This window comes from Pagrus pagrus (genome assembly GCF_965226575.1).
Source record: "Pagrus pagrus genome assembly, chromosome: 18".
NCBI lineage: Eukaryota > Metazoa > Chordata > Actinopteri > Spariformes > Sparidae > Pagrus > Pagrus pagrus.
In genome coordinates, this window is record NC_140202.1 from 837477 (window position 1) to 861496 (window position 24020).

The 24020-nt window shown below is 39.0% G+C and overlaps 2 protein-coding genes across 2 annotated transcripts in view; one reads left to right on the plus strand and one right to left on the minus strand.

The window, feature by feature from the left end:
* trappc12 (trafficking protein particle complex subunit 12) overlaps positions 1-15544 on the minus strand; it is a 71567-nt gene extending 56023 nt beyond the window's left edge. Inside the window, exons 1-3 of the mRNA XM_084380416.1 lie at positions 15497-15544; positions 13741-15078; positions 11348-11464 (exon numbers count right to left, since the gene is read on the minus strand). Coding sequence (XP_084236542.1) covers positions 11348-11464; positions 13741-15078; positions 15497-15538 — 1497 coding nt within the window. The 5' untranslated portion in view covers positions 15539-15544. The remainder of the gene's footprint in view (positions 1-11347; positions 11465-13740; positions 15079-15496) is intronic.
* Positions 15545-15692: 148 nt separating this feature from the next.
* eipr1 (EARP complex and GARP complex interacting protein 1) overlaps positions 15693-24020 on the plus strand; it is a 163755-nt gene continuing 155427 nt past the window's right edge. Inside the window, exons 1-2 of the mRNA XM_084380417.1 lie at positions 15693-15870; positions 16106-16189. Coding sequence (XP_084236543.1) covers positions 15829-15870; positions 16106-16189 — 126 coding nt within the window. The 5' untranslated portion in view covers positions 15693-15828. The remainder of the gene's footprint in view (positions 15871-16105; positions 16190-24020) is intronic.

Here is a 24020-nt window from a genome sequence, read left to right on the forward strand (position 1 = left end):
TTTTGGCACATTTAACCAGTTCATATTGTAGAATTGACCCAGGTCTGAAATTAATCTGACCCAACATTGGATTAAATAGGGGTACAACATTTAACCCATTCATTAGTTGAATTGACCCAGGGCTGAAATTAATTTGACCCAACATTTGGGTTAAATATGAGCACAATATTCAACCCAATCATATTGTAGAATTGACCCAGGGCTGAAATTAATCTGACCCAACATTGGATTAAATAGGGGTACAACATTTAACCCATTCATTAGTTGAATTGACCCAGGGCTGAAATTAATTTGACCCAACATTTGGGTTAAATATGATCACAATATTCAACCCAATCATATTGTAGAATTGACCCAGGGCTGAAATTAATCTGACCCAACATTGGATTAAATAGGGGTACAACATTTAACCCATTCATTAGTTGAATTGACCCAGGGCTGAAATTAATTTGACCCAACATTTGGGTTAAATATGAGCACAATATTCAACCCAATCATATGGTAGAATCGACCCAGGGCTGAAATTGATTGGACCCAGCAATTGGATTAAATTTGTAAACCCATCCATTGGGTTAAAAGTGACCAACCCATTTTGTTGGGTAAAAATAACTACTGTTGGGCTGGTCCAATATTGATTAAGGTGTTGGGTTAAAAAATAAACCAAATTGGGTTATTTTTAACCCATCATTTTTTAGGGTGTTGGATTGATGTTCTAATTTGCCGATATCAAAGATTGGATGCATAAATCGGATTAAAATGACTATTCTAACCAAATGCATATATCTTTTTCAAGCACTCCCTCTTTCTTACATTTGAATAACTTTGTCAGAGGTATCAATATTTGATAAACTTATGCAATGTCACAACATTTATTTCCGTCCAGTGTTGCTTTGCATCTCCTCTCCCCCATAACAACGCAAGAGCGCAAGGAATTATCAGGGCAATTGGTTATTTTATTGGAAAAGTTTTGAGGCCATTTTCAGTCGTTGAAAATGAGGGTTTTCGGCTGTTGATGCGCCTCAAGATCATTTTATTTGGTCATAATTTGTCTATAGCTCATTTTGATTAAAAAAAAAAAATTGTGAGAAAATCGTATCGCGAACAAAAGATCGTGAACCGTGTCGAATCCTGAGTTGAGTGTATCGTTACATCCCTATTGATGATGCGAGAGTCAGGTCGCTGCATTAAGTCTTCTCCAGCACATCCCAAAGATTCTCAATCGGGTTAAGGTCTGGACTCTGTGATAGTCAACCCATGTGTGAAAATGAAGTTGCATGCTCCCTGAACCACTCTTTAACAATTATATATTAGTTAGTTTAGTTAGTATAATCGGGTAGTCAGCTGACCTCATCATAATACTGCCAACACAGGCTTGTATGGTAGGCACTAGGCATGATGGGTGAATCACTTCATCCACCTCTCTTCTTACCCTGATGCGCCCATCACTCTGGAACAGGGTAAATCTGGACTCATCAGACCACCTGACCTTTTTGAGTTCTCTTGGCATTGTGCGTGTGGAAATGCTCTTACTTTAACTATTAAACAAAGCTTTGAGTTCTACTGTTGATTTTTTAAAGATTTACAAATGAAAAATAGCAGCTTGCTGTTGTTGCCACCCAGAAGAACCCATAAGCAAATGTCACAAGACTTTGCCCTAGGTAGAAGAGATAAGGCGATACACATTTCAAGTTCACTGAAAGCTTGATGGCCAAAGATCTGCACTCAACACAATGAGGACTCTAAACATATTGAATCATTCTGGATGTCCACTAACAAAGAACTCTTAGTTTTATATTATTTATTTATCTCTGCCAAGGTTATGTTTTCACCCGTGTCCATTGTTGGTTGGTTGGTTGATTGGTTTGTCAGAGGATTACACCAAAACTACGGAATGGATTTCAGTGAAACTTGAAAGTATGGGTCTTGGCCCAGAATAGACCCCGTTAGCATTTATGTTGTGATTGAGATCATGCATCGTGGAAATGGCATTACATAATTACATAATCGCCATCAGTAAACAGCGGACCCTGTTGGGTCTCTCACTTGCAGGGAGGGATGCTGTTTTCTGTGGGAAAGTTCACTGAAGTTTCGGTTGGGAGGGCTCACAGTCGCTCTGATTTTTTTCAATACAAGTTGCCAGAGACAGTAACTACAACAACACAACAGTGGAAGGCGACAAAGACATGGTGAGTTAAGTTCTTTTGCTCTGAATCGTGTCACATAATCACCGCCATTCAACTGCGAGAGCCACCTGGCTCTGCTGCTGGGGACAGACACTGTTTTTCAAGCAGATATGAGACGAAGAATTGGTGGGACAGACACTTTTTCATGTATAACTTCAGTATTTTTTTCCTCATATAAGTTGCCAAAGAAACCACATTACTGTTGTTTGGTCCTGTAACGTTGCTTTGTGGGTTGAAGTGTGGGTCATTTCTCTTTTATTTAGTGAGTGAAGGATCTGCTTAGCTGTCAGACTGTGAACACCATCAGACCGACACACCCCTGATCCACGCCTCAGGCTTTTCGATTCACTAGGATGCCGGCTCGCCTCTGCTGCAGCTCTGGTACTACCTCCCCCTTCTCCGCATCTGTAACTTTCACACAGACGGCCATGCGGAGAATTGGCGCGTGATTCTCACACTGAAAGGGCAGTGTGAATGGGGCTTATGACTGAGTACAATTTAAGGTGGATCATAGATCTAGAGACCTTAAATTATGGTTAAGCAGTTATGGGTGGTTTAAAATTTAGAGTGATACAGGGCTATCGAGTTTGATACTGGATTAGGCTTGATTGGATTAAATGGGGATTGTTGGGTCTTGGCGCAGGTATGCTCTTTACTGAATGCCATTGTAGTTGTTTCTTTTTTAATGATCCCTTACTGAATGTCTGAACAAACACTGATAACTACAATAACAATTTTCAAGAAACAATTTTTGCTGAATTGTAAAAAAACGTTATAAACTAACCTCACTGAATACATTTGACTAAATTGATACATTTTCATATTTGTGAACAGGGGCTGCTTTTATATTTTTAAGCTTTTTATCTTTAACCTTTTTGCACATTCCAAGGTAAAACATGAGTATGTGTGTGTCTACAGGTGGGCTTTACAGGTGAAGCCCTCTACTGCCTTCATGTGTCTCATACACAACTTTGTTTTCTCTTTCTTTTATTTGCTTGTCATTCCTTGACATCTCTCCTGTAAGCCTAAATTACCTCTCCAGCTCACTGTCTCTCTCATTTCTTTTGCCTCTTGCTCTAGGGAGCCACCCACACCATTTGGCAGACAGTGTATGATCCTTTTACACACACTCACTCACCTACACCATATAGTGCAGTAGACTGTAAGCTGAAAGTACCATCTAGTATGTGTGTGTGAGTGTATTTATATACACCAAGTCCAGAGGGCCCTTGAAATATGCACAGCAGACCCATGCATAATACATGAGCAGAGCAGGAGAAAAGAACTTGTGAGCTGAGAGGATCTCCACCTCTCCATCTCTCCACTCCACTCCACCCCTACCTTTCTCCTCCCCCCTTTCTCCTGTCTCCATCACACTGTCTGCTGCTGCTGTGCATATGTTTTAAATAACAACTGTCTCAGGGTCATCTGTGGGTCAGAAATTATGATGGAGGAAACGCATGCGGGCTGGAGAGGTAGATAGATGGCAGCAGGAAAGGAAGTTGAGTTTGCATGGTCACCAAGAAAGACATGCATTTTATGCCTGGCAGAAGAATAGCAGAGGAATGTAATATGAAGGGAAAGAAGACGAATGATTCACTGTTTTCAGTCAGTGGAGACCTGACCACCCAGCAATTACAATAGAATCACTGCCTGTACAGGCTGACTGTCAAAAGGTCAGATGAGCTGAAATAACGACGGGATGTTAAGCTGTGGTAACCTACTAGTGCTTCCGTCATTTACCTCTAAAATGTGAGGTAATGTTTCCAGAAAGCACCTGCTGCACTGCACATGCATAACACCAAAGGTCATTGAATCAGAAGCTGGAGAGGCTGCTTTAATCTGTTACACTTAGTGTTGTTGGGTAGCCTGCCAGTAGACTCCGCTACATATGAAACACCTTCTTCAATTTGTGGTTCTTCCTCCCTCCAACAACACTGTATCATTATTAGATATGTCCTGATCAAGATTTGGCCCTGGTCCTGATCCAAGTCCTTTAAATGCACCTTCTGCCGCTCGGAGTCTCTCAACCAAAAACAAAACTGAAGATGTAAGTAGTGTGGGATCATGGGACTTGTTGTCTTCATTGTTAAACAACTACCATTGCGGTTGAAAATCATTCTGACGTGACTCAGGCAGAAATGTTCACAGACAAGATAATGTACTTCAAGTTTTACTCACTTTATGTTTAGTTTTGTTCGCCTTTCTCACTCTATGACTCTCGGCTGGAAGTTATGACAACAGGCGAGGCAACCAAATGAAATGTACTATTAGCTTGATAAAAATTACAGATTTCTCTGGGTTTTAACATTATTGGAAAGATTTAGGATAATGTAAGTAAACAACTTGTTGTAGCCAATTTTGATGTTTGAATATGTTATGTTGAGTATGTCTTTGGTGAGTCGTGTAAATAGCAGTGTTGCTTGTCCACCAGGGGGCAAAGACAGGGAATCACGGTGGTAACATAGGGGAGTCACAGATGAACAGGTGGAGGGGAATTAGGGTCACGGAAGCCATACAGTTTTTCAACCGTTCGTTTGTGTGTGTTCGTCCGAGATGTTTTCTGTTATATCATAACGTTAGTCTTTTCGGTTTGTTTTTTTTCATATTTACACGTTGGTTTCAGTTCAGTCATTCAACACAGCCGGTTTTCTGTAATTATTTTTTCTCCACATAAAATAAATGGTAAAACGCATACGTCATGGCAGACCTCATCTTTTGCACAATGACGCGTTGGAAATTACTTCAAATTCCCTCAAGTGGCAGTATTGTGGTTAGATTGCCACTACAATAAGTTGAAAAACTACGCTTCAATGGACGGATCAGCTGATTAGCAGCACCAGTGGCACAGCGCATCAGCTGATTTCATTCAATGGACACGGACTGACAAGGCACGAAATCACGGTAGGATCGTTTAAGAATTGTTACAAGCTGTGTGGAAGAAATTGGACTTCTCACAACGGGATACAGGTAAACCCTTCTTCAATTCTAAAATAAAGATTTCGGCAGCTCCGCCAAATCAATATTAAAATGAGTAACGTGGACAAGAATGCACCTGTCAACCAAAGTGAAATTGGAAAGGAACTTGGAAAAAGACTAGTTCAACTCACCGTTAAAGCAAGGGAAGAAAAAATATTATCACAACAAAAGGAAAGAGACTCCAGGGTAAAGAAACTCTACAAACTAAAAAAGGAAGTTGAGCAACTGATGCTTTCTAACAAAAATATGTCAGAGGTTCAATGCAAATATGATACGTTTGTAAAACTGAGTGTGGAAACAACAGAACTACATGAATCGCTGAAAGCACTGCTACCAGAGGAGGAAGTGTCAGGGCAAAATAAATTGTTTGAAACCCTAATGAATAGCACAAACGAAATAACACAAAAAACTAAAGGTTGGTTGCTTGACACCAGGGAACAATGCTGTGCTACACATGACTGTGAATGCTGATGAGATTGATCCAAACGACAGTATTTCTAATGTTGCTGGTAGAGCATGCAAATCAAATTGCTTCTCCAGTAATAAATCCGTAAAGTCCTCAACCTCCTCTGCATATCTCAAAGCAGAGGCTGAAAGGGCTGCTCTCCTTGCTATGGCAGCTGCCCTTAGAGAAAAACATGAGCTGGAGCTACAGGAGGAACAAATAACACAAAAAAGGAGGTGCTTGAATTGCAAAGTCAAATTGCTGCTCACACAGCAAAGGTCACTATACTCAAGTAAAGAGGTTCGGATATACAGAGCTCCAGAGCTCATTCAGATGCAATGAATTCATATCTGGGAAGATCAAAAGCCAGATCTTCTCACAGATCCTCTGCTATGGAATGGAATAGCTATGGAAAAAGTTCGAAGCAAAGGTTCCATCATCCACCAACAGGAGGCAGCAAAGCTGCAGTGCCAATGGAAGCACGGCCCATGGAAACCATTTTACAACATGGTGGACCAAACGCCCATGCTCTGAACCCCAAACCAAGCATGCCTCCAGGATTTCAGCAAACGTATCACACCACACATCACCCACAGGAACCTGCCATGCTTTCCACACAGGAGTTCATTCAGGGTGCTGATTTAGTGCAAACCAATATGGACCACAAAAATCTTCTCACCATCATGCAAAGACAAAATAACATAACTACTCTACTGGTACAGCAGCAGTCCTCACTATCATTACCACCAAGGCATATACCAACCTTTGATGGAGACCCTATTGAGTACAGCACATTCATTCGAGCATTTGAACATGGAGTGGAAGGAAAGGCTGCTAGCAGTATAGACCCCTTGTATTTTTTGGAGCAGTAAACCAAAGGACAACCCAGGGAGCTAGTCAAGAGCTGTCAACACATGCCACCTGAAAGAGGTTATCAAAGAGCAAGAACACTTTTACAAGAACACTTTGGAAATTAACATAAAATAGCCACTGCATACATGGAGAAAGCTCTTGGATGGTCACCAGTGAAAGCGGAGGATGTCAAGGCCTTACAAACCTTAGCCTTGTTTCTACGCATCTGTTGTAATGCCATGGAGGACATTAGTTACATGTCTGAGATGAATATGCCATCTAACATGCGTGCTATAATCATGACGTTGCCCTACAAACTAAGAGAAAAGTGGAGAAACACTGCTTATGGGTTGCAGGAGAGGCACCAGCGTCAAGCAGGTTTTAGTGATATTGTCAATTTCATTGAGAGACAAGTGTCAATTGCTTGTAATCCATTTTTTGGAAACATTCAGGTCCCATCCATCTCCAAAATATAATGTTGGACATAAAATCTTAAAGGTTCGCACAGGAAGGGGAAGCAGTTTTGCTACCTCTGTAGCAGTCGCTAACTCTGGAACCACAACTCAAGTGCAAAGGGAGAAAAACTTTCCTGATAAGTCGGGGTGTGCGATATGACGATATTAGATCGTGAAGGATTAGAATGTGTAGACGATCTGCCAAAGTGCAGAGATCGTAGGGATCGTCTAGGGCACATTCTATAAATTGTAGTTCTATGCTGATGCACTGACGCACCAAACGTATTACGTCGTCAACCTGACCGACCAATCATAGCGAATTACGGGCAGTGACACGCTTTCTTACGTTACTTCTTCTTTGTTTATGTGTGTAGCGGTAGCCGCATGGAGAGTCATGGCTGAAAGCCAGACGGAGGAGTTGGTCGCTTTTTAAAAAACAAAACAAAACAGCGTTTCACCATCTCTCATCTCTGCCAGTTAGCCCCTCCACCTGCCGCCTCTCTCGGGGGGGCAACACACACACACACCCCCACCCCCCCGTCGGATAGTCCAACCACTGACGGACTTATTTGACCCTTTTCAATAAGCTATTTAGTGTTTTGATATACTTAAATCCTGTTAAAATGACTGTGTTGAATAAAACAAACAGTAATGTCTTCATTGATATTTTACTTTCATGTTTATTGAAAGCTACCTTTTATGTTGCAAGAGTGCACTTTATCAGTGTTGTTTACCTTTTAGTATGTTTACGTTGTTTGCACATGTTGGCAAAACTGCCACTATTTAAATTAAAATCTGTTCAGAAAGGTTCTTTGGCCTAAATTGTCTGTTTTTCTTTTTTCGATTTAAGATCGTGATAAAATCGAAATCGTGATTTTATTTTTTAAAAATCGTGATATGATATTTTTGCCATATCGCCCACCCCTACTGATAAGTCAACAAAGGTTTTGTGTCTGCTGTGTGAAGAGGGTCACAGATTGGAGTTGTGCCCCAAAATGAAGAAGAAGCTCCACAGAGAGAAAATTGATTTTCTAAAAGAGAAAGGTGCTTGTTTTGGATGCTTGTCTGTTGGACACATGAGCAAAGACTGTTGTAGACGTCTGTCCTACAAGCTGTGTAACCTAAAACATCCTACCTGCCTCTACATCAATTCAAAAGAAAAGGAAATCAAATCAGAGGACACACAACAGGAAAAAGGTCATCTAGTTTCTCCTAAGACTTGTGGCCATATAGGGGCCGGAGCACAAGATGGTGTCTTGCCGATTGTGCCTGTACAGATCGAGGCTATGAAAGGCTGCAAATTACTAAAAACATATGCATTTTTAGATCCCGGCAGCACAGCTACTTTCTGCTCTGAGCGACTCATGAGAGAGATGAAGGTGAGAGGAAGAGATGTCAAGATCCTGTTGAGGATGATGAATCAAGAAAAGTTTTTCAACAGTCACATCATCTCAGGATTGATATAGTAACACCTTCTTTGAATTGCCTGATGTGTACACACAGCGTAACATGTCTGTGACTCTTGATAACATTCCACGACAGGAGGAGTTAAGTTCATGCCCGCACTTACACTCTGTGGAAATTCCTGTCATCAATGCTGATCTGGAGTTGTTAATTGGAACTAACGTTTCGAAAGTAATGGAACCATGGGAAGTGGTAAACAGCAAGGGAGGAGGACCTTATGCTGTCAGAACCTTACTGGGATGGATTATCAATGGACCACTGAGAGGAGGCAATGTGACTGGGAGCAGCTGTCCCACCATTACAGCCAACCGAATATCCATTGCTAACATAGAAGAACTGCTGGTGAAGCAATACAACCATGACTTTAATGACAAATCAACAGAGGAAAAGCCAGAAATGTCCAGAGAAGATCTCAAGTTTCTGAAAATCATGAACAGTTCAGTGGAACTCAACAATGGACATTACTGCATGAGATTACTTTTCAGAGAGGATCATTTCACCATGCCCAGCAACCGTCATGTTGCTGAGCAAAGGGCACTCTGTCTGAAGAGAGAAAAAGAAAAGAGAAGAAGGAAGAGAAAGAAAGAAAGAAAGAGAAAGAAAGAAAGAAAGTTGGAGGCAAGTTCAATTCTTATCGGATCTCTTCTGGAACGGATGGATTCGGGAGTACCTCCCTCTGCTACAGGAACGACAACGGTGGTCCAAGGACAAGAAAAACTTCATGACAGGAGACATCGTCATTGTGGCGGACTCTACTGCTCCTTGCGGATCCTGGTTGTTGGGGAAGGTACTACAGACCTTTCCTGACTCACAAGGACTTGTGAGGTCTGTGAAAGTCCAGACCAAATGCAACATACTGGAGAGACCAGTCACAAAGATTTGTCTTCTGCAGGAAGCTGAATAAAGACTCATGGAATGGACATATACATAAACATTATGAATTGAAAGCACACACGTGCATGATGGACTGTTCATTGGCTCCATTATTTATATAGTGTTTAATTGTTATGTTATTATACAGTAACAATTAGGGGCCGGTGTGTTGTAGCCAATTTTGATGTGTGAATATGTTATGTTGTGTATATCTTTGGTGAGTCGTGTAAATAGCAATGTTGCTCGTCCACCTGCGCACCAGGGGGCATAGACAGGGAATCACGGTGGTAACAGTCTATATAGGGGAGTCACAGGTGAAAAGGTGGAGGGGAATTAGAATCATGGAAGCCATACAGTTTTTCAACCGTTCGTTTGTGTCTGTGTTCGTCCGAGATGTTTTCTGTTATATCATAACGTTAGTCTTTTCGGTTTTCTTTCATATTTACATATTGGTTTCAGTTCAGTCATTCAACACAGACGGTTTTCTGTAAATGGTAAAACGCATACGTCATGGCAGACCTCATCTTTTTCAAACCAACGCTTTGGAAATTACTTCAAATTCCCTCAAGTGGCAGTATTGTGGTTCGATTGCCAACAACTCAATAAAATATCTGAACAATGGTCTCGTCGTTTCTTAGACATTTTAATGCAGAAATGTTATACATGTATACTATATCTTTAAAATTGGGTATCTGCTGATACCCATACTTACCTAAACATTGATTTAATATCTATCAGATAAAGTAGACTTCAGCTGTTATTTCAATGTGTTGGATACACCTTATTTTTCATAAGCTACTTGATCAAAAATATAAGTCCAGTATAAATTCAAAAACCTAACATACAAAATAGGACCAATAACTTGATCAGATTAAATTATTGATAGTCATTAGGGACGTTTAAATGGAAGACTGCAACTTCTGAATTTGACATGATGCGATCCCTTATAGAGAGGACATGTCACTCTGTTGGAGTTGTTAGAAAACACTACAATAACACTCTGTGGCTTCAGTTGGACGACAGACATGACCTGCTGCCAGAGAAAGTAACTAAGTACAATTACTCATGTTTTGTGCTAAGGTACAATTCTGAGGTACTTGTACTTAACTTCAGTTTTTTCAATTTAATTCAAGACACACTTATATCAATATGCTATATTTTTCAGAGGGAAATCTTGTACTTTTTACTCCACTACATTTATTTGACAATAACTAGTTAATATACAGATTGAATATTTACATTAAATTAAATATGTTTAAATAATGCATCGTTAAAGTTAAAACAAATGCTTTCCAACCTTTTTTTTTATTACAAGCAGCTGGGACTGTTTGTCGTTTCAAATTAGTTCTTCATTTACACCAAAACAAAATATTCTTCTCTGCCAACTGCTTAGACGCTTTCTTTGAAATGAATATTCAACAGAGCAAAGTATTCTATATCTCACAAAACACAGCAAAAATTGGACAAAAGTCCAAAAAATACAATATAGAATTGAGTATCGGAACTTTGTTTTTTCCTCTTTCCTTTCCTCTGCCAATATTAAAACATTAATGTGTCAGTGTTAACTATCTAATAATGTCAGATAATATATCAGTCACAGGAAACATTTAACTGCACAACAACTTTTACTTTTGACAGTTTATGTTTGATGATATTCTTATACTTTAAGTAATGTAAGACTTTTAACCTGTAATTGAGTATTTTTACATATTGTTTTAGTGTTGTTTTAGTACTTTTTTTTAAAGAAGTACTTCTTCCACAGACATTTGTCATCTGCTGATGAAGACTGTGTGATAAAGTTCAAAGCTCTCACACAAGTGCATAAGTGGACCTTGAGAGGAGATTGTTTTGTTTTCAGGGTCAAGAATGAACTGTCAGGCTAAAAGGTTGTACCAACTAGTACATGCAAATAATACATTTAATTTAATACACATATTTAATATAATGGTGACTATACTAAAACAGTAAAGGTGCTGAAAATGTCTGTTTTTATATACAGCATGTCAGACTACCATTGCACAGTGAATTATGTTCTGACCCAAAGAAGTGAAAATTAATGAATAAGTCACACACAAACAGTATGGTGAGCGACTTACGATGAGCTGTTTGAGGCCTGTGAAGGACTGTTCTACAGAGTTGGCGGTAAGGACCTGACGCTTCATTGCTGCCTGTTCTCCCAGGAAACGAAGCATTAGGTCTTTTACAGCATCACCCTGCAGCGAAACACACACACACACACACACACACACACACACACACACACACACACACACACACACACACACACACACACACACACACACACACACACACACACACCAATTTAATATCATGCAAAAGAAAATAACAAAATTGACAAGCAAGAGATTTGAGAGTTGTCATGATGGTATTTACACTCAAAACCTGAGCACTAACTGCAGCCTTTCAAACCATCAGATCCGGACTTGCTATTTGTAGTTACTCAAAACTAAATGAAATAGACTGGGGGCAAAACAACTTGATCTGGCCATCCCTAGATATGGACAGAATTATAATCAATAAAACAATATCCAGCCCAAATAGGAACAGAGCAAAAAACATTGCTATTGTTAATCCAGCTTTAGAGTGGATCTAATTTGTTTGCTGAACACAGGCTTTTAGTGGCTAAAAACACCAAGATGACAGAAACAAATCCTTGATTTTTATTCATTTATTCAAGCAGGCATTCAAACGCATTCTGAGGGGATAATGAACACAATCTGAGCTGGGAGGTGGACGCACACCATAAGATTCAACTCAATAAATAAGTAAATTGATGTTTCATCAGGGCTGTTATTGCGGATAAATGTTGCCGTTGAGGGAGCTCAGAGGATGTTTATGAGGAAAAAACATGCTATGGAAACCCATGAGCAAGGAAGGGCATGTTTATGTGTGCTTACAGACAAATAACAACTGTCTCTACATTATGTATTGTGACTGACTGAAACTACTGTCATTGTGTGACAAACAAAAGAGCTCTGTAGAAAAATGTAAATGTGTTAAACAAATCAGAATGATTAAGGTGAATTCTTTGGCTAATAGTAGATCTGCAACAATTGATCGATTACCAGATTTGTCGATTAGTCAATTGAAATTGCATTAATAACCTACAAATTTGATGATCGATTAATCATTTCAGTCATGTTTCCAGCAAATAGGTCAAACATTTGCTGGTTCCAGCTTCTCAAATATGCAAAAATTAAGCTTTTCTTTCTCATTTTTGATTGTAAAAGAAGAGTATGAATAAGCAATTTGAAGACATCAATTTGGGCTCTTGGAAATTGTAATGAGCATGTTTATAGACTAAACAATTCATCATTTAATCATAAAAATAACAATGAAAATAATCAGCAGATTAATTGATTAAAAAAATCGTTAGTTGCAGCCATAGCTTATAGAGACTTTGCTTCCAACACGTAAAGACAAATGTTTTTAAGTACTTCTTCATTATTTTTAGAGCAATACACAGAAATAGCACAAAAATTGGTATGTAAGCCTTCCATCTTTAACATGAAGGTTGTAACTTTTGGTTCTAGCAGTTTTTCATGTGGGTTCAAGCCATATGATTACAGCCAAGTGCTGTTACCAAACCTAGTATCACTAGAGCTAAAACAATTAAATGATATATTGTATCATATATATAGATATATAATGATAATGATATAATATCAATACACTGCCCAGCCTGAGACGATAATTGTTAGAAAAGTAATCGGCTACAATTTTGATGATTGATATGGCTGTTATTTGAGCTTCTCGAATGTATTGTTTTGCTGATTTTCTGTGTTTTCTCTAAACCTAAATGAAACTGTTTTGGGTTTTGGACTATGGTCGGAGCAAACAAGAATCTGAAAGTGTTGCCATGGCCTCTACAATCTTGTGATGGGCATTTTGATGTTCTATGTCAATAAATCAATCCCTCCCTACTGAAAATAATCATTAGTTGCAGCACTTATATCATGGTAATGATAACACTTCATGTTTCAGAACTTAACTTGCAGGAGAAAAAATTGTTTTGCTAAATTTAAGCAACACATTGTATGTATAACAATGACAAAAAATCATAGTTCATCATACATCATTCATAACCAACAATAATTGTTTTAATAGTATGTGTTCTTGTCATGTTAAAGGACTACTCCAGTGATTTAGTATTGTTATTCCACAAAGTTGGGGCCTTGAAAAATAATGATTTTTAAGGAATGGTCAAAATGACATTATGACATCATCATTCAGGCTATTTTGTCAGAAGGTTACTTTTTAAAGATACCTCTCCAGAGAAAAAGACAAATTTATTATTTTATGACTTATTCTATACTTCCACAAGTTGAGTAGTTCAACCCATGGTGAGTGAAGTGAACTGCAGTAGACATCTTTTATTGTTTTGAATGACATACTGTAAACTGCTCCCAGAGTTTTTCAAGACACATGCTGTATAATAAGCATTTGACTGTCTGGGTGCTTGTCCTACCTGCAGGTTGTCAAACTTGAGCCCAGGCATGGTGAGTCTGATGCTCTCTACATAGGCTGGGTTGTATTGCTGGGTAGCCACAGAGATCAACACCTTCCTGGCCTCCTCAGACGGCAGCCAGGCATCATGGCGCCTGTCCACCTCACTCAGGCTCAGTGCTGTAGCAAATAGGTCATCGCTGCCCAAGAACACAGCCTGGAGCTGGTTAAAGGGCTGTGGCTGAGTGGCTGGGGCAGTGGCTTGAGTTGGAGCTGGAACTGCTTGGGGTGGAGCAGGTTGGGTCTTGGTGGTGGATTCAGTAGGGGCAGGGCCACACACTGAGCTAGGGGTGGGGGCACCAGAGTCCAGACGTCCTCCAGGGGTGGAGATGGAGGAGGAGGTGGAAGAGAGCTGGCATTCAGGTGTGGGGGCTATGGATGCTGGACTGGGGCCATGAGGGATCTCAGCATTTGGGTTTGAAACAGAGATGAAGGGGGAGGGTGCTGTAAAGGAATCAAAGAAGTCAGAGGCTGGATTGGCCTGTCCATTATCAGTGAAGAATTTACTGAGGCTGGGGCTGGGCTGGCACACGAGGGGGGGTGTCAACTTGCTAGGAGTCACTGCCTCAGCGCTTCCCCCACCACTTCCCATGCTAAAGCTGGGGGATTTGATGAGGGTTGGCTGGAAACCATCAGGCACCAGAGACTTCGGCTGGGTACCCTGGCTGAATATAGTGCACACTGGCACAGGCTCATCTTTTGGGCTCGTCCCTTTAGCTTCTTGTGGTTCTGGAACCTCACTTTTAAAATATGATGGACTCTGTTTTTCACCTTGAGGTGAAACACAGGATGTCACTTGCTCTTGTGCGTCTGTCTGCTCCTTTAAGTCCTCTTCTACATTCTCCTCAGGACCACCACTCGCCTGTTCCTCCACTGAAACTTTAATCTCAGTTGTGTTCTGTCCAATTTCACTTTGTTCCTCTTTGTCGCCTGAAGGCTCTAGTGCATTCTCCTCCTCCTTCTCCTCCTCCTCTTCTCCATCCAGAAAGGACTCAATTGGGGCTACATCGTCCTCTTCACTGTTATTAGGTGAGTCAGAAATCATTACGCTCTCCATCATCTGGTCGTTGAGCTTGTCCATAAGGCTCTCTGAAGGTGTAGCGCTGCTGTCCTCCTGGGGAGTGGCAAACTCGCCACCAAGGTCGATGCTGTCTTCCTGGGGTACGAGGTTGTCTCTGGAAGGGGGCTGACTGGTGGTTGGCTGCGGAGGTCCTGGGGCTTCCTTGGTTAAATCTTCCACTGTGATGTCCAATGTGACTGGCCGCTGAGCAGGAGCCTCCCCACTATCCATCTTACTGCTCTTGAACATTAAACACATCAATAAATAATATTAACCTTTAAATGTAATATCAACAGTGACACATTCTCAGTATCGTACAACACTGTATAGCAACTGGCACATCCTGTTATTGTAAGCAAACGCAATTTTTGAACTCTTATCATCATCATTGAACTACAGCAATAGAGAACGTGCCTCCTTTTATTCTTTTAAATCGAAGAATTGTTGCCTATTTTATTAAGTTACTGACTGTCTTGCTAATGCTACATTAGCAAGTCAGCTATCGTAAGCTAACTTATCTGAACAGCTGGTTGTAAATGTCAAATAAATGCTTCATTAATAGCTGCCAACGCTTTAAAAACAGGACCGTGCTATACATATCACTAGGCAATGACAGACAACAGATAAAAAATGAAACACAAGTACGATGTTTTCTTACCTTACTGACAGATAGAACTCTAGTGCGCATGCGCATTTCCATAAGAAAGCTAAATGTACGGCATGCCAGAGGTGACAAATTTCATGCTGCCCTGGTATTTGGTATTCTGAAAGCTCTTCAGCGCACTTTTAAAAGATTGTACAACGTTGCACGGCTGTCGTTACGCACTTTATTCGCACACTTCATTTTTTCCGTTTTTAAATCGCGGAAGTGCTGCTACTACTGTGTTGTGTTATGTGCAGTTCGTAGCACAGTTATATATCCAATATTTTAAAGTGTTTTCGTCGTGAGACGGCGTTTTAAAAAAAGATAAAAAGCTTTAACACCGAAAAATGGAGGACGACGCTCCGGTTATTTATGGTCTCGAATTTCAGGTATTGCTGTTGCGGTGTCACATCATTCATACTATTTACCTGTGTTTGAGTGAAAGCTAGCTCAATTCCATTCTCTATGTCTTATTAACAATTCTTACCGATTCTAGTCTGTATCTGTATAAAGGAATGCATCAGTACCGTATATCAATTGTTTGTTTCTATATTCAATCTCATTCTATTCCCGAAAAAGGGTTTATGTTGATAAATAGTCATGTTGTTTGGATCTACTTTGCAGGCACGAGCACTTACTGCCCAGACAGCTGAAACTGATGCCATTCGTTTCCTTGTGGGCACACAGTCACTGAAATTTGACAACCAGGTAAGAATCAGTTCATGACAGAAATCTCATACCGTATAAAGCTGGATGGAAAGAATCCCATTCTTATACTCAATCAATATATAGTGGTAGTTCATGTCCCCCTACGTCCCCATAAGTTTCAGTCTTATAAGACCATGCCATACCATTGTAATAAAAAAAAAGTATGCCATACAATACAGTAGAGGTCAAATGCAGGTAGACAGCAGCAAATTAAATGAATTAAAAATTTTGAATTTATTAAAATGTATTTGAATTTGAGTTAGAAGACAGTAGGAGTGTTTACATAACACATTAAGATTCCAGAACTATAGCTTGACTGAAAAAAAAAAAAAACGGTTAAATAAAAGAATGCATGGAAGCGTGCATCTACTCAGTGATGAGAAGCTTGTGCTTGTGACAACGTGGAATGCAAACATTAATGGCTCCCTCCTCCGCTTAGTTAGCTAGCTTGTCCATAAGTAGATGCACGCTTCATTCTGTGAGGTGATACGGAAAGAAAATATTTCCTACATGAAACTGCTCACAACAAGGTCTTTAGATTATCTTTGGTAACCGTGAAAAAGACATTGCCGTTGAGTATTTCAAGTGTATATTTTTGGTGCTTTGAACACCACATGCGGAGTGCAATCTACTTTCATTATGTTTTAGAGAAGGCAGGCATGTCAATGAAGCAATATTTCCCAAACTCTTCAACTGACCAAAACAACCTAGATGGATAAATGGCACTACAGGCAAAAGGAAAAATAAACATTTTCATTTGGAGTGAACTGTCTCTTTAAGATGCAAAGGAACATGGAACAGAAACTTAGTAATAGAAGTAATTAATAGATCAACTTAAATTTAACAGCAAATCATTAGCTTTCTTACATTAACCTGACAACGTCATACAAAGGAGCTAGGTCTTGACAAAATAGCTTGCAATACACAAACACGCTGAGTGTAAGCAGCACAAACGTCTAAGAGACCTTACAGACCAACTCCTTGACAGTCATATAGCCCAAATAGACTGTGATTGACTGCAGGTCCCCGATTCATCAGCCAATGACTCAAGGGACGAGGAGTAACTAAAGCTGAGGCTACGGTGATCCTGAAGTATGAAAACACAACAGCAAATACAAAAACACAAAACCAAATCTAAAAAGACCGCTGTCGTGTTTTTGTATATGCTGTCATGTTTTTAATTTTGCTGCCGGGTTTTTGTATTTGCTATCGTGTTTTCTGATTTGCTGTGGTGTTTTTGTATTTACTACTGTGATTTGCCCATCGTGGCCACCACATGAGGTCCATTTTTAAAAAAAATGCTCCTGATTTAATATGGAGATCTAATCTAACCTTCAACTTTTTTCTAGGCAGTCAGTATTAGAGTGCAGAACGGGTGAGCTATATTTGTAAGGGTGTTATTGTAATCTTATGGTCAAGTGTTTGCAACTGCTTAAAAAGACCCACAGAGGTTAAAAGATAAAGATTATGTAAAGACACTTTTGTTTTCCCACAGTGTTTTAGTAAGGATGCTTTCTTTCTCAAGGACTCCCTCACTGTAGATCATGTTCATGATCCAGCATTTGTACGAAAAGCACCCAAATAATTGCGTAGGAGTAGGACCTGTATTTGTTACCTTAATATGAAAAAGATTTAAAGACAAACAGCATGAGATATCTCAGTGGATTTGTATTGGCCAGTAAATGTCAGATATTAAAGAATGAAACAATTGACAAAACGTTAGAAAGAACAACATATTGCAAAAATGAAGAATGTGACTGAAAATTATTCACAAATGGATTTAAGATAGCCTGAGGGTTTCCTGTCTTTGTTATAGTGGAGTCTGTGCCTGTGCCTGTGTGTCTGTGTGCTTTTTGGATTTAGGCATCCATAATTGAGCTCCAACTAAAAAACATTTTGATTATTGATTCATCTGTAAATATTAATTATCATTAATTAGTTGACTGCTGAAACAATTAGATTGAAAACAATTATTAGAAAAACAATTTTGATCAAATAATTGTTAAGTAACATATTTGCTGCTCCCAGCGTCTTAAATTCGAGGATTTCCTGCTTTTCTCTGACATTTCTGACAGCACAAAGTTTGAAAAAACAATCAACTGAATAATTAATGATGAAATAATTGTTAATTGTGGCCTAAATAAATTAATTGTTCATTACAAATATCAGAATATTCCCATCACAACTTCTCATAGGTCAAACATCCTAAATTGGTTTAATTTGTCCAAACAGCATAAAATCCAAAGATATTTGATGAATACTAATATAAACCAAACAAAAGAAGCAAATATGAAACTTTAAGAAACTGGAACCAGCAAATGTTTGAAAACCTTCCTTGATAAATGACATTTATCATAAAATAGTTGCAACTAGGGCTTATCAATCGAAATCGCATTTATATCTATAAATACCCCTATATCTCAAATATAGGGGTGGGACAAAATATCGATTTGGCAATCTATCGTCTTCCTTCCTTGTGCGATAAGACTATTGATACGCTGGCGCCAAATGTTGATATTTTGATTAAAAGAGTTTAAGAGATTCCCTGCCAATTTGACTCCCCAGCGTCGCTACTTAATGGCTCCTCGCGGTCATGCTTATCACCTGAATGAGGGAAACTTGAACGGAAGTTAATTGGCCAAATAAGAGGAAGTTTACGTTGTAAAAGAGAAATTCAGTGAAACTGACACCAGATTGCAATGAATAAATAGAGAAATCCTGCACTTTACCTTTAAATGGGAATTTTGTGTTCTTCAGTTAGACAGATATCGTGATATATTGTTTATATGATTGTCTTGCAATATGTCGATTATCGCAGAAATGCTGTATCATGATGTTATCGGTATTGTTGGACATATATTGCGAATCGTATCGTGAGGTACCCTGTGATTCCCACCCCTAGTCAAATACAATATCCAAATTGCATTTTTTGATACAGGTGGAGTTTCAGTTTTCAGTTTTTTTCAAAATGTATTTTGAGAGAGAGACTCTGCCAGTACAGAACATTCACATGGTTGTCTTTAAACCATTTCTGTGTAGCTTTTGCTGTATGCTTTGGGTCATTGTCTTGCTTGAAAATACATCTTCTCCTAAGTCGTAGTTCTCTTGCAGACTGAACCAGGTTTTCCTCCAGGATTTCCCTATATTTTGCTGCATTCATTTTATCCTGTACCGTCACATGCCTTTCAGGGCCTGCTGCCGAGAAGCGTCCCCACAGCATGATGCTGTCACCACCATGCTGGTGGGAATGGTGTATTTGTGGTGATGTGCAGTGTTTCGTGTCCGCCAAACATGGCGTCTAGTCTGAGGGCCAAAAAGCTCCATTTTGGTCTCATCAGACCAAAGAACCTTCTTCCAGCTGACCTTGGAGTCTCCCACATGCCTTTGGGTAAACTCTAGTCAAGACTTAATATGAGCTTTCTTCAACAGTGGCTTTCTCTTTGCCACTCTCCCATAAAGCTTTGACTGGTGAAGAACCTGGGCAACAGTTGTTGTATGCAGAGTCTCTCCCATCTCAGCTGCTGAAGCTTTTTTATTTTTTATTTTTGGGACAGCAGTTCACATAAAAAATCAAATATGTATACAAAGTCAGTTTAAACTCTTCTGCAGTCCTCATATTTTCTATATACAAAAACTATTTACAGGTTGGGAGAGGATAACTGTGCAGAAAAGAAAAGTAGACAAGGAGAGACTTATGAGGAGCTAAAACAAATACCGTTTGTTAGATACAAGCAGCATAAAAGGGTCTTTCATACCTCCACAAAATCTGGCTGTAAAGGTTTTACATATTTAATCCACTTAGTCCAGAATTTAATGAACACTTCTTTCCGAAGGCGAAGGGAGAAAGTAATCCTTTTTCATGACATAAATGATATTCACTTTATCAATCCATTCTTGTATTGTGGGTGGTTCAAAAAGTAACCAGCGCCTGGTTATAGCTTTTTTGCAGGCTGATACCAAAATACCATACGTATATATCAGTGCACCTTGTCAAAAGGTCAACATTTTCTAGGAATAATACAGTAAATTCCAAGGGTAGGTGAGGGTTAAGTATGCTTTTGAGTGCTCTGTGAAACTCTACCCAAAAAGGGGTTTTATCACTGAACAGTCCCAAAATATATGCCAGTGATTGGCCTCTTGAGAACCACATTGTCTCCAACATTTGGAATTTGGAATTCCCTCTAGAAAATTGTGCCTTCTGCCTTGGTGATATGCAAAAACGAATAAAGTATTTCCATCTGAATTCCCGCCAGGTATTAGAATTAATACATTTCCACTGGAGTCTACACATATCAAGCCAACTTTCACTTGAGATTGAAAGATTACCCTCTCTCCCATTTTTCTTTAATGTATTCTGTGGTGTTGGATTTCTTTTTCATTAGGCCTTTATAAAGTTTAGAGATAACACCCTTATTAAACTTGCTTTTGTAGGTGTCAGGAAATGTTTTCAGTATTGTGTCATTAAAGTCTGTTTAATTCTTAATATTATGTTCATAGTGATTGCGTATCTGTTAGATATCCATTGAAATCATTTTTTTCAAGATAATATTTTTCCCTCAGGTATTCAAAGTCTTTCAATTGTTCTTTTTCTGTTAGGGAGTAAAACGTTGTTATTCCTCTTGCAATCCAGGATTTAAATCTATAGTCCATTTTGTTTGGCTTGAACATAGGATCATAAGCACACCATTGGATTATTTGTAGTTTATCTTCTAGTTTATACTAATCCCTAATAATATTCCAGATTTTTAGTTGAGCTTTGAGGAGTGGATTCTTTGTATCATTTATGAATCCTGCCAAGTTTTTGTGGGGTAGTAATGCATGAATTGTGGAGGATGGAGGGTCGTTCATAATGGAGGGTCGTTCATAATGGAAAGTTCAATGTCTTTCCACCTTGCCTGGAATGTTGGGGTAAGCATGTTAATTAAGGGTTTAATTTGGGCTGCAAAATAATACGCTTTTTAATTGGGTAGAGCCATTCCTCCTTCCTCTTTTGGAAGTTGTAGGGTTTTGCATTTAATCCTAGGTTTTTTCCCTTGCCAAATAAATCTAGAGATTATTTAATTCATTCAGAAAAATTTTTTGAGGGGACTTCTACAGGAAGGGCTTGAAATAGAAAGAGATATTGTGGAAGTATCTTCATTTTCACACATTAAATTCTATGACTGAGGCCACGGAATATTCCATCTATGTATGTCAATCTTTGATTTTTGTTAGGAGGGGGTTATAATTTATCTCAGCCAGTGTTGAGATAAATTGAAGGTCAGTGTTGAAGGTTTATACCTAGATATTTCAATGAGTTTTGATTCCACATTAATTTAAATTTCTCTCTAAGGTGTTTTGAAGGTACATAATTAAATGACATGATTTTAGTTTTTTGTATATTTAATTTATACCCTGCATATTTACCAAATGTGTCAGGAAGTTTCATAAGGTTAGAGAGGGATTCAGAAGGGTTACTAAAATAAACCAAAATATTATCCATGTACAGTGCCACCTTGTGGTCTTCTTCATTACCGCGGATTCCTTTAATGCTTTCTGTCTGCCTTACGTACTGTGCAAGAGGCTCTATGTACAGTGCGAACAGGTGAAAGTGGGCATCCTTGTCTCGATCCACGCTCTACGGTGATTCTCTCTGAAAGGTGCCCATTTATTTTAACCTGAGGTGATAGTTTACTATATAAGGTACAGATGGCCTTTGTGAAGTTTTTATGAAAGCCAAATCTTTCAAGGGCTTCATAAAGTACAGGCAAGCTCACTGAGTCAAAAGCCTTCTGAGCATCTACACTCACTAGGACAGCTTCAAGTTTGTTTTGTTTAATATGGTTTAGTATGTACAGAGACCGCCTGATGTTATCGTGGGTTTGTCTTTGTGAGATGAATCCAGTCTGGTCATTGTGTATAAGCTGTGGCAGAATATTTTCTAGTCTTTTGGCAAGGATAGCTGTGTATAATTTGTAGTCTACATTCAACGCCAAAATAGGTCTGTATGATCCACATTCTAGTTTATTTTTTCCTTCTTTGTGAATAACTGAAATTACAGCATCATTCCACAAAGGAGGCATTTTTGTGTCTGTTAAAGTTGTCCTACAAGCTTGAAGAAGACTAGGCATTAACTCTGGTCGGAAAGTCCTATACCACTCTGAGGGGAGGCCGTCCGGGCCAGGTGATTTATTAGTTTAAAGTCTGGTGATGGCACTGTTTTGCTCTGCTTCAGTAATTGCGGCTATTAGAATTTGATTTTGTGCCTACAATCCAGGTAATTCAAGGGAATTAAGGAATTTAGTAATCTGTTGTTTGTCCTAGAGACTTGTAATATTTTCTAAACATTTTTTGTATTTCTTGTTAATCGTCTTAGAATCCGGATCCCTTATTTTATCAAGTGTGGCCACATGTTAGCCAGTGTCCAAACCAAAATCCAAACTAAATAAACCATGGATAACTCGCTAATTAGTGAGCCCTAACTTCTTTAACTGTGAAGAAAATATAGAGTAGGAATGAAACATACCTATATGTAAAAACGAGCTGACAGTCTTTTGGATGAGTAGCAGGATTAAATATATTATTCAAACTAAGCAAAACTTATCTGCTTTAGCCGACAATTTTGAAATCTCAGTCCTCTGCCCTGGGCAATCGCCTTTTGAATTCTTGAAGTTTTTTCTTTATATAGAGAACTGTGGTCTTTCTTAGATTTCGTGTAGTCTCCTGCCACGCCGGGCAAGCAGAAAGGAGTCGGGTCTCTTGGTCCAAAGCGCTGGAGGACCCAACCACCTAAACTGGAAACCCTCGTTCAACCATTTCCCTGGTTGCCTCTGAAGCATCCTGGCATACCCAAGTGCCATCTTCGTAAAAGACACACATCCTGAAACTTGATTTGTTTTTCTCTCAGCACTTTTTTGGCTTTGGTGTATTCGCTGCGTTTCTTTAGTACCTCGAGAGGAAAATCATGGTCAACATAGAAGTGAGTGTCAATGTAGAAGTTTTTTTTTTTTTTTTTTACAAGTTTTTACATATAAGAAAAACATACAAATAACAATGACCACAGCAATAGCAATAATGTATAAATGTACTATACAACAAAACAATCAAAAGATCAAAATAATAAAAAAATAAAAATAAATAAATAATAATAACTGAAAAAGCACCATCAGTGGTAACTTGAAGACCTCAAGTTATTCCAACATTCTCATCCTCCAAAAATTCCAAAAAAGGGTTCCATACTTTAACAAACTGTTTTCTTTTCCCTCTAACAATATATGTACAGTGCCTTGCAAAAGTATTCACCCCCTTGGCTTTTTACCTATTTTGTTACATTACAGCCTTTAGTTCAGTGTTTTTTTAATCTGAATTGTATGTGATGGATCAAAACACAATAGTCTAAGTTGGTGAAGTGAAATGAGAAAAATATATACATTAAACTATTTTTTAGAAATAAAAAACTGAATATTGGCATTTGCATATGTATTCACCCCCTTCGTTATGAAGCCCATAAAAAGCTCCGGTGCAACCAATTACCTTCAAAAGTCACATAATTAGTGAAATGATGTCCACCTGTGTGCAATCTAAGTGTCACATGATCTGTCAGTACATAAACGCACCTTTTTTGAAAGGCCCCAGAGGCTGCAACACACTTGTTTGGAAAGCCATTACTTTCAGCAAAATATAAAATGGCACGTTTTGAGTTTGCGAAAAGGCATTTGGGAGACTCCCAAAACGTATGGAGGAAGGTGCTCTGGTCTGATGAGACTAAAATGTAACTTTTCGGCCATCAAAGAAAACGCTATGATTGGCGCCAACCCAACACATCACATCACCCAAAGAACACCATCCCCAC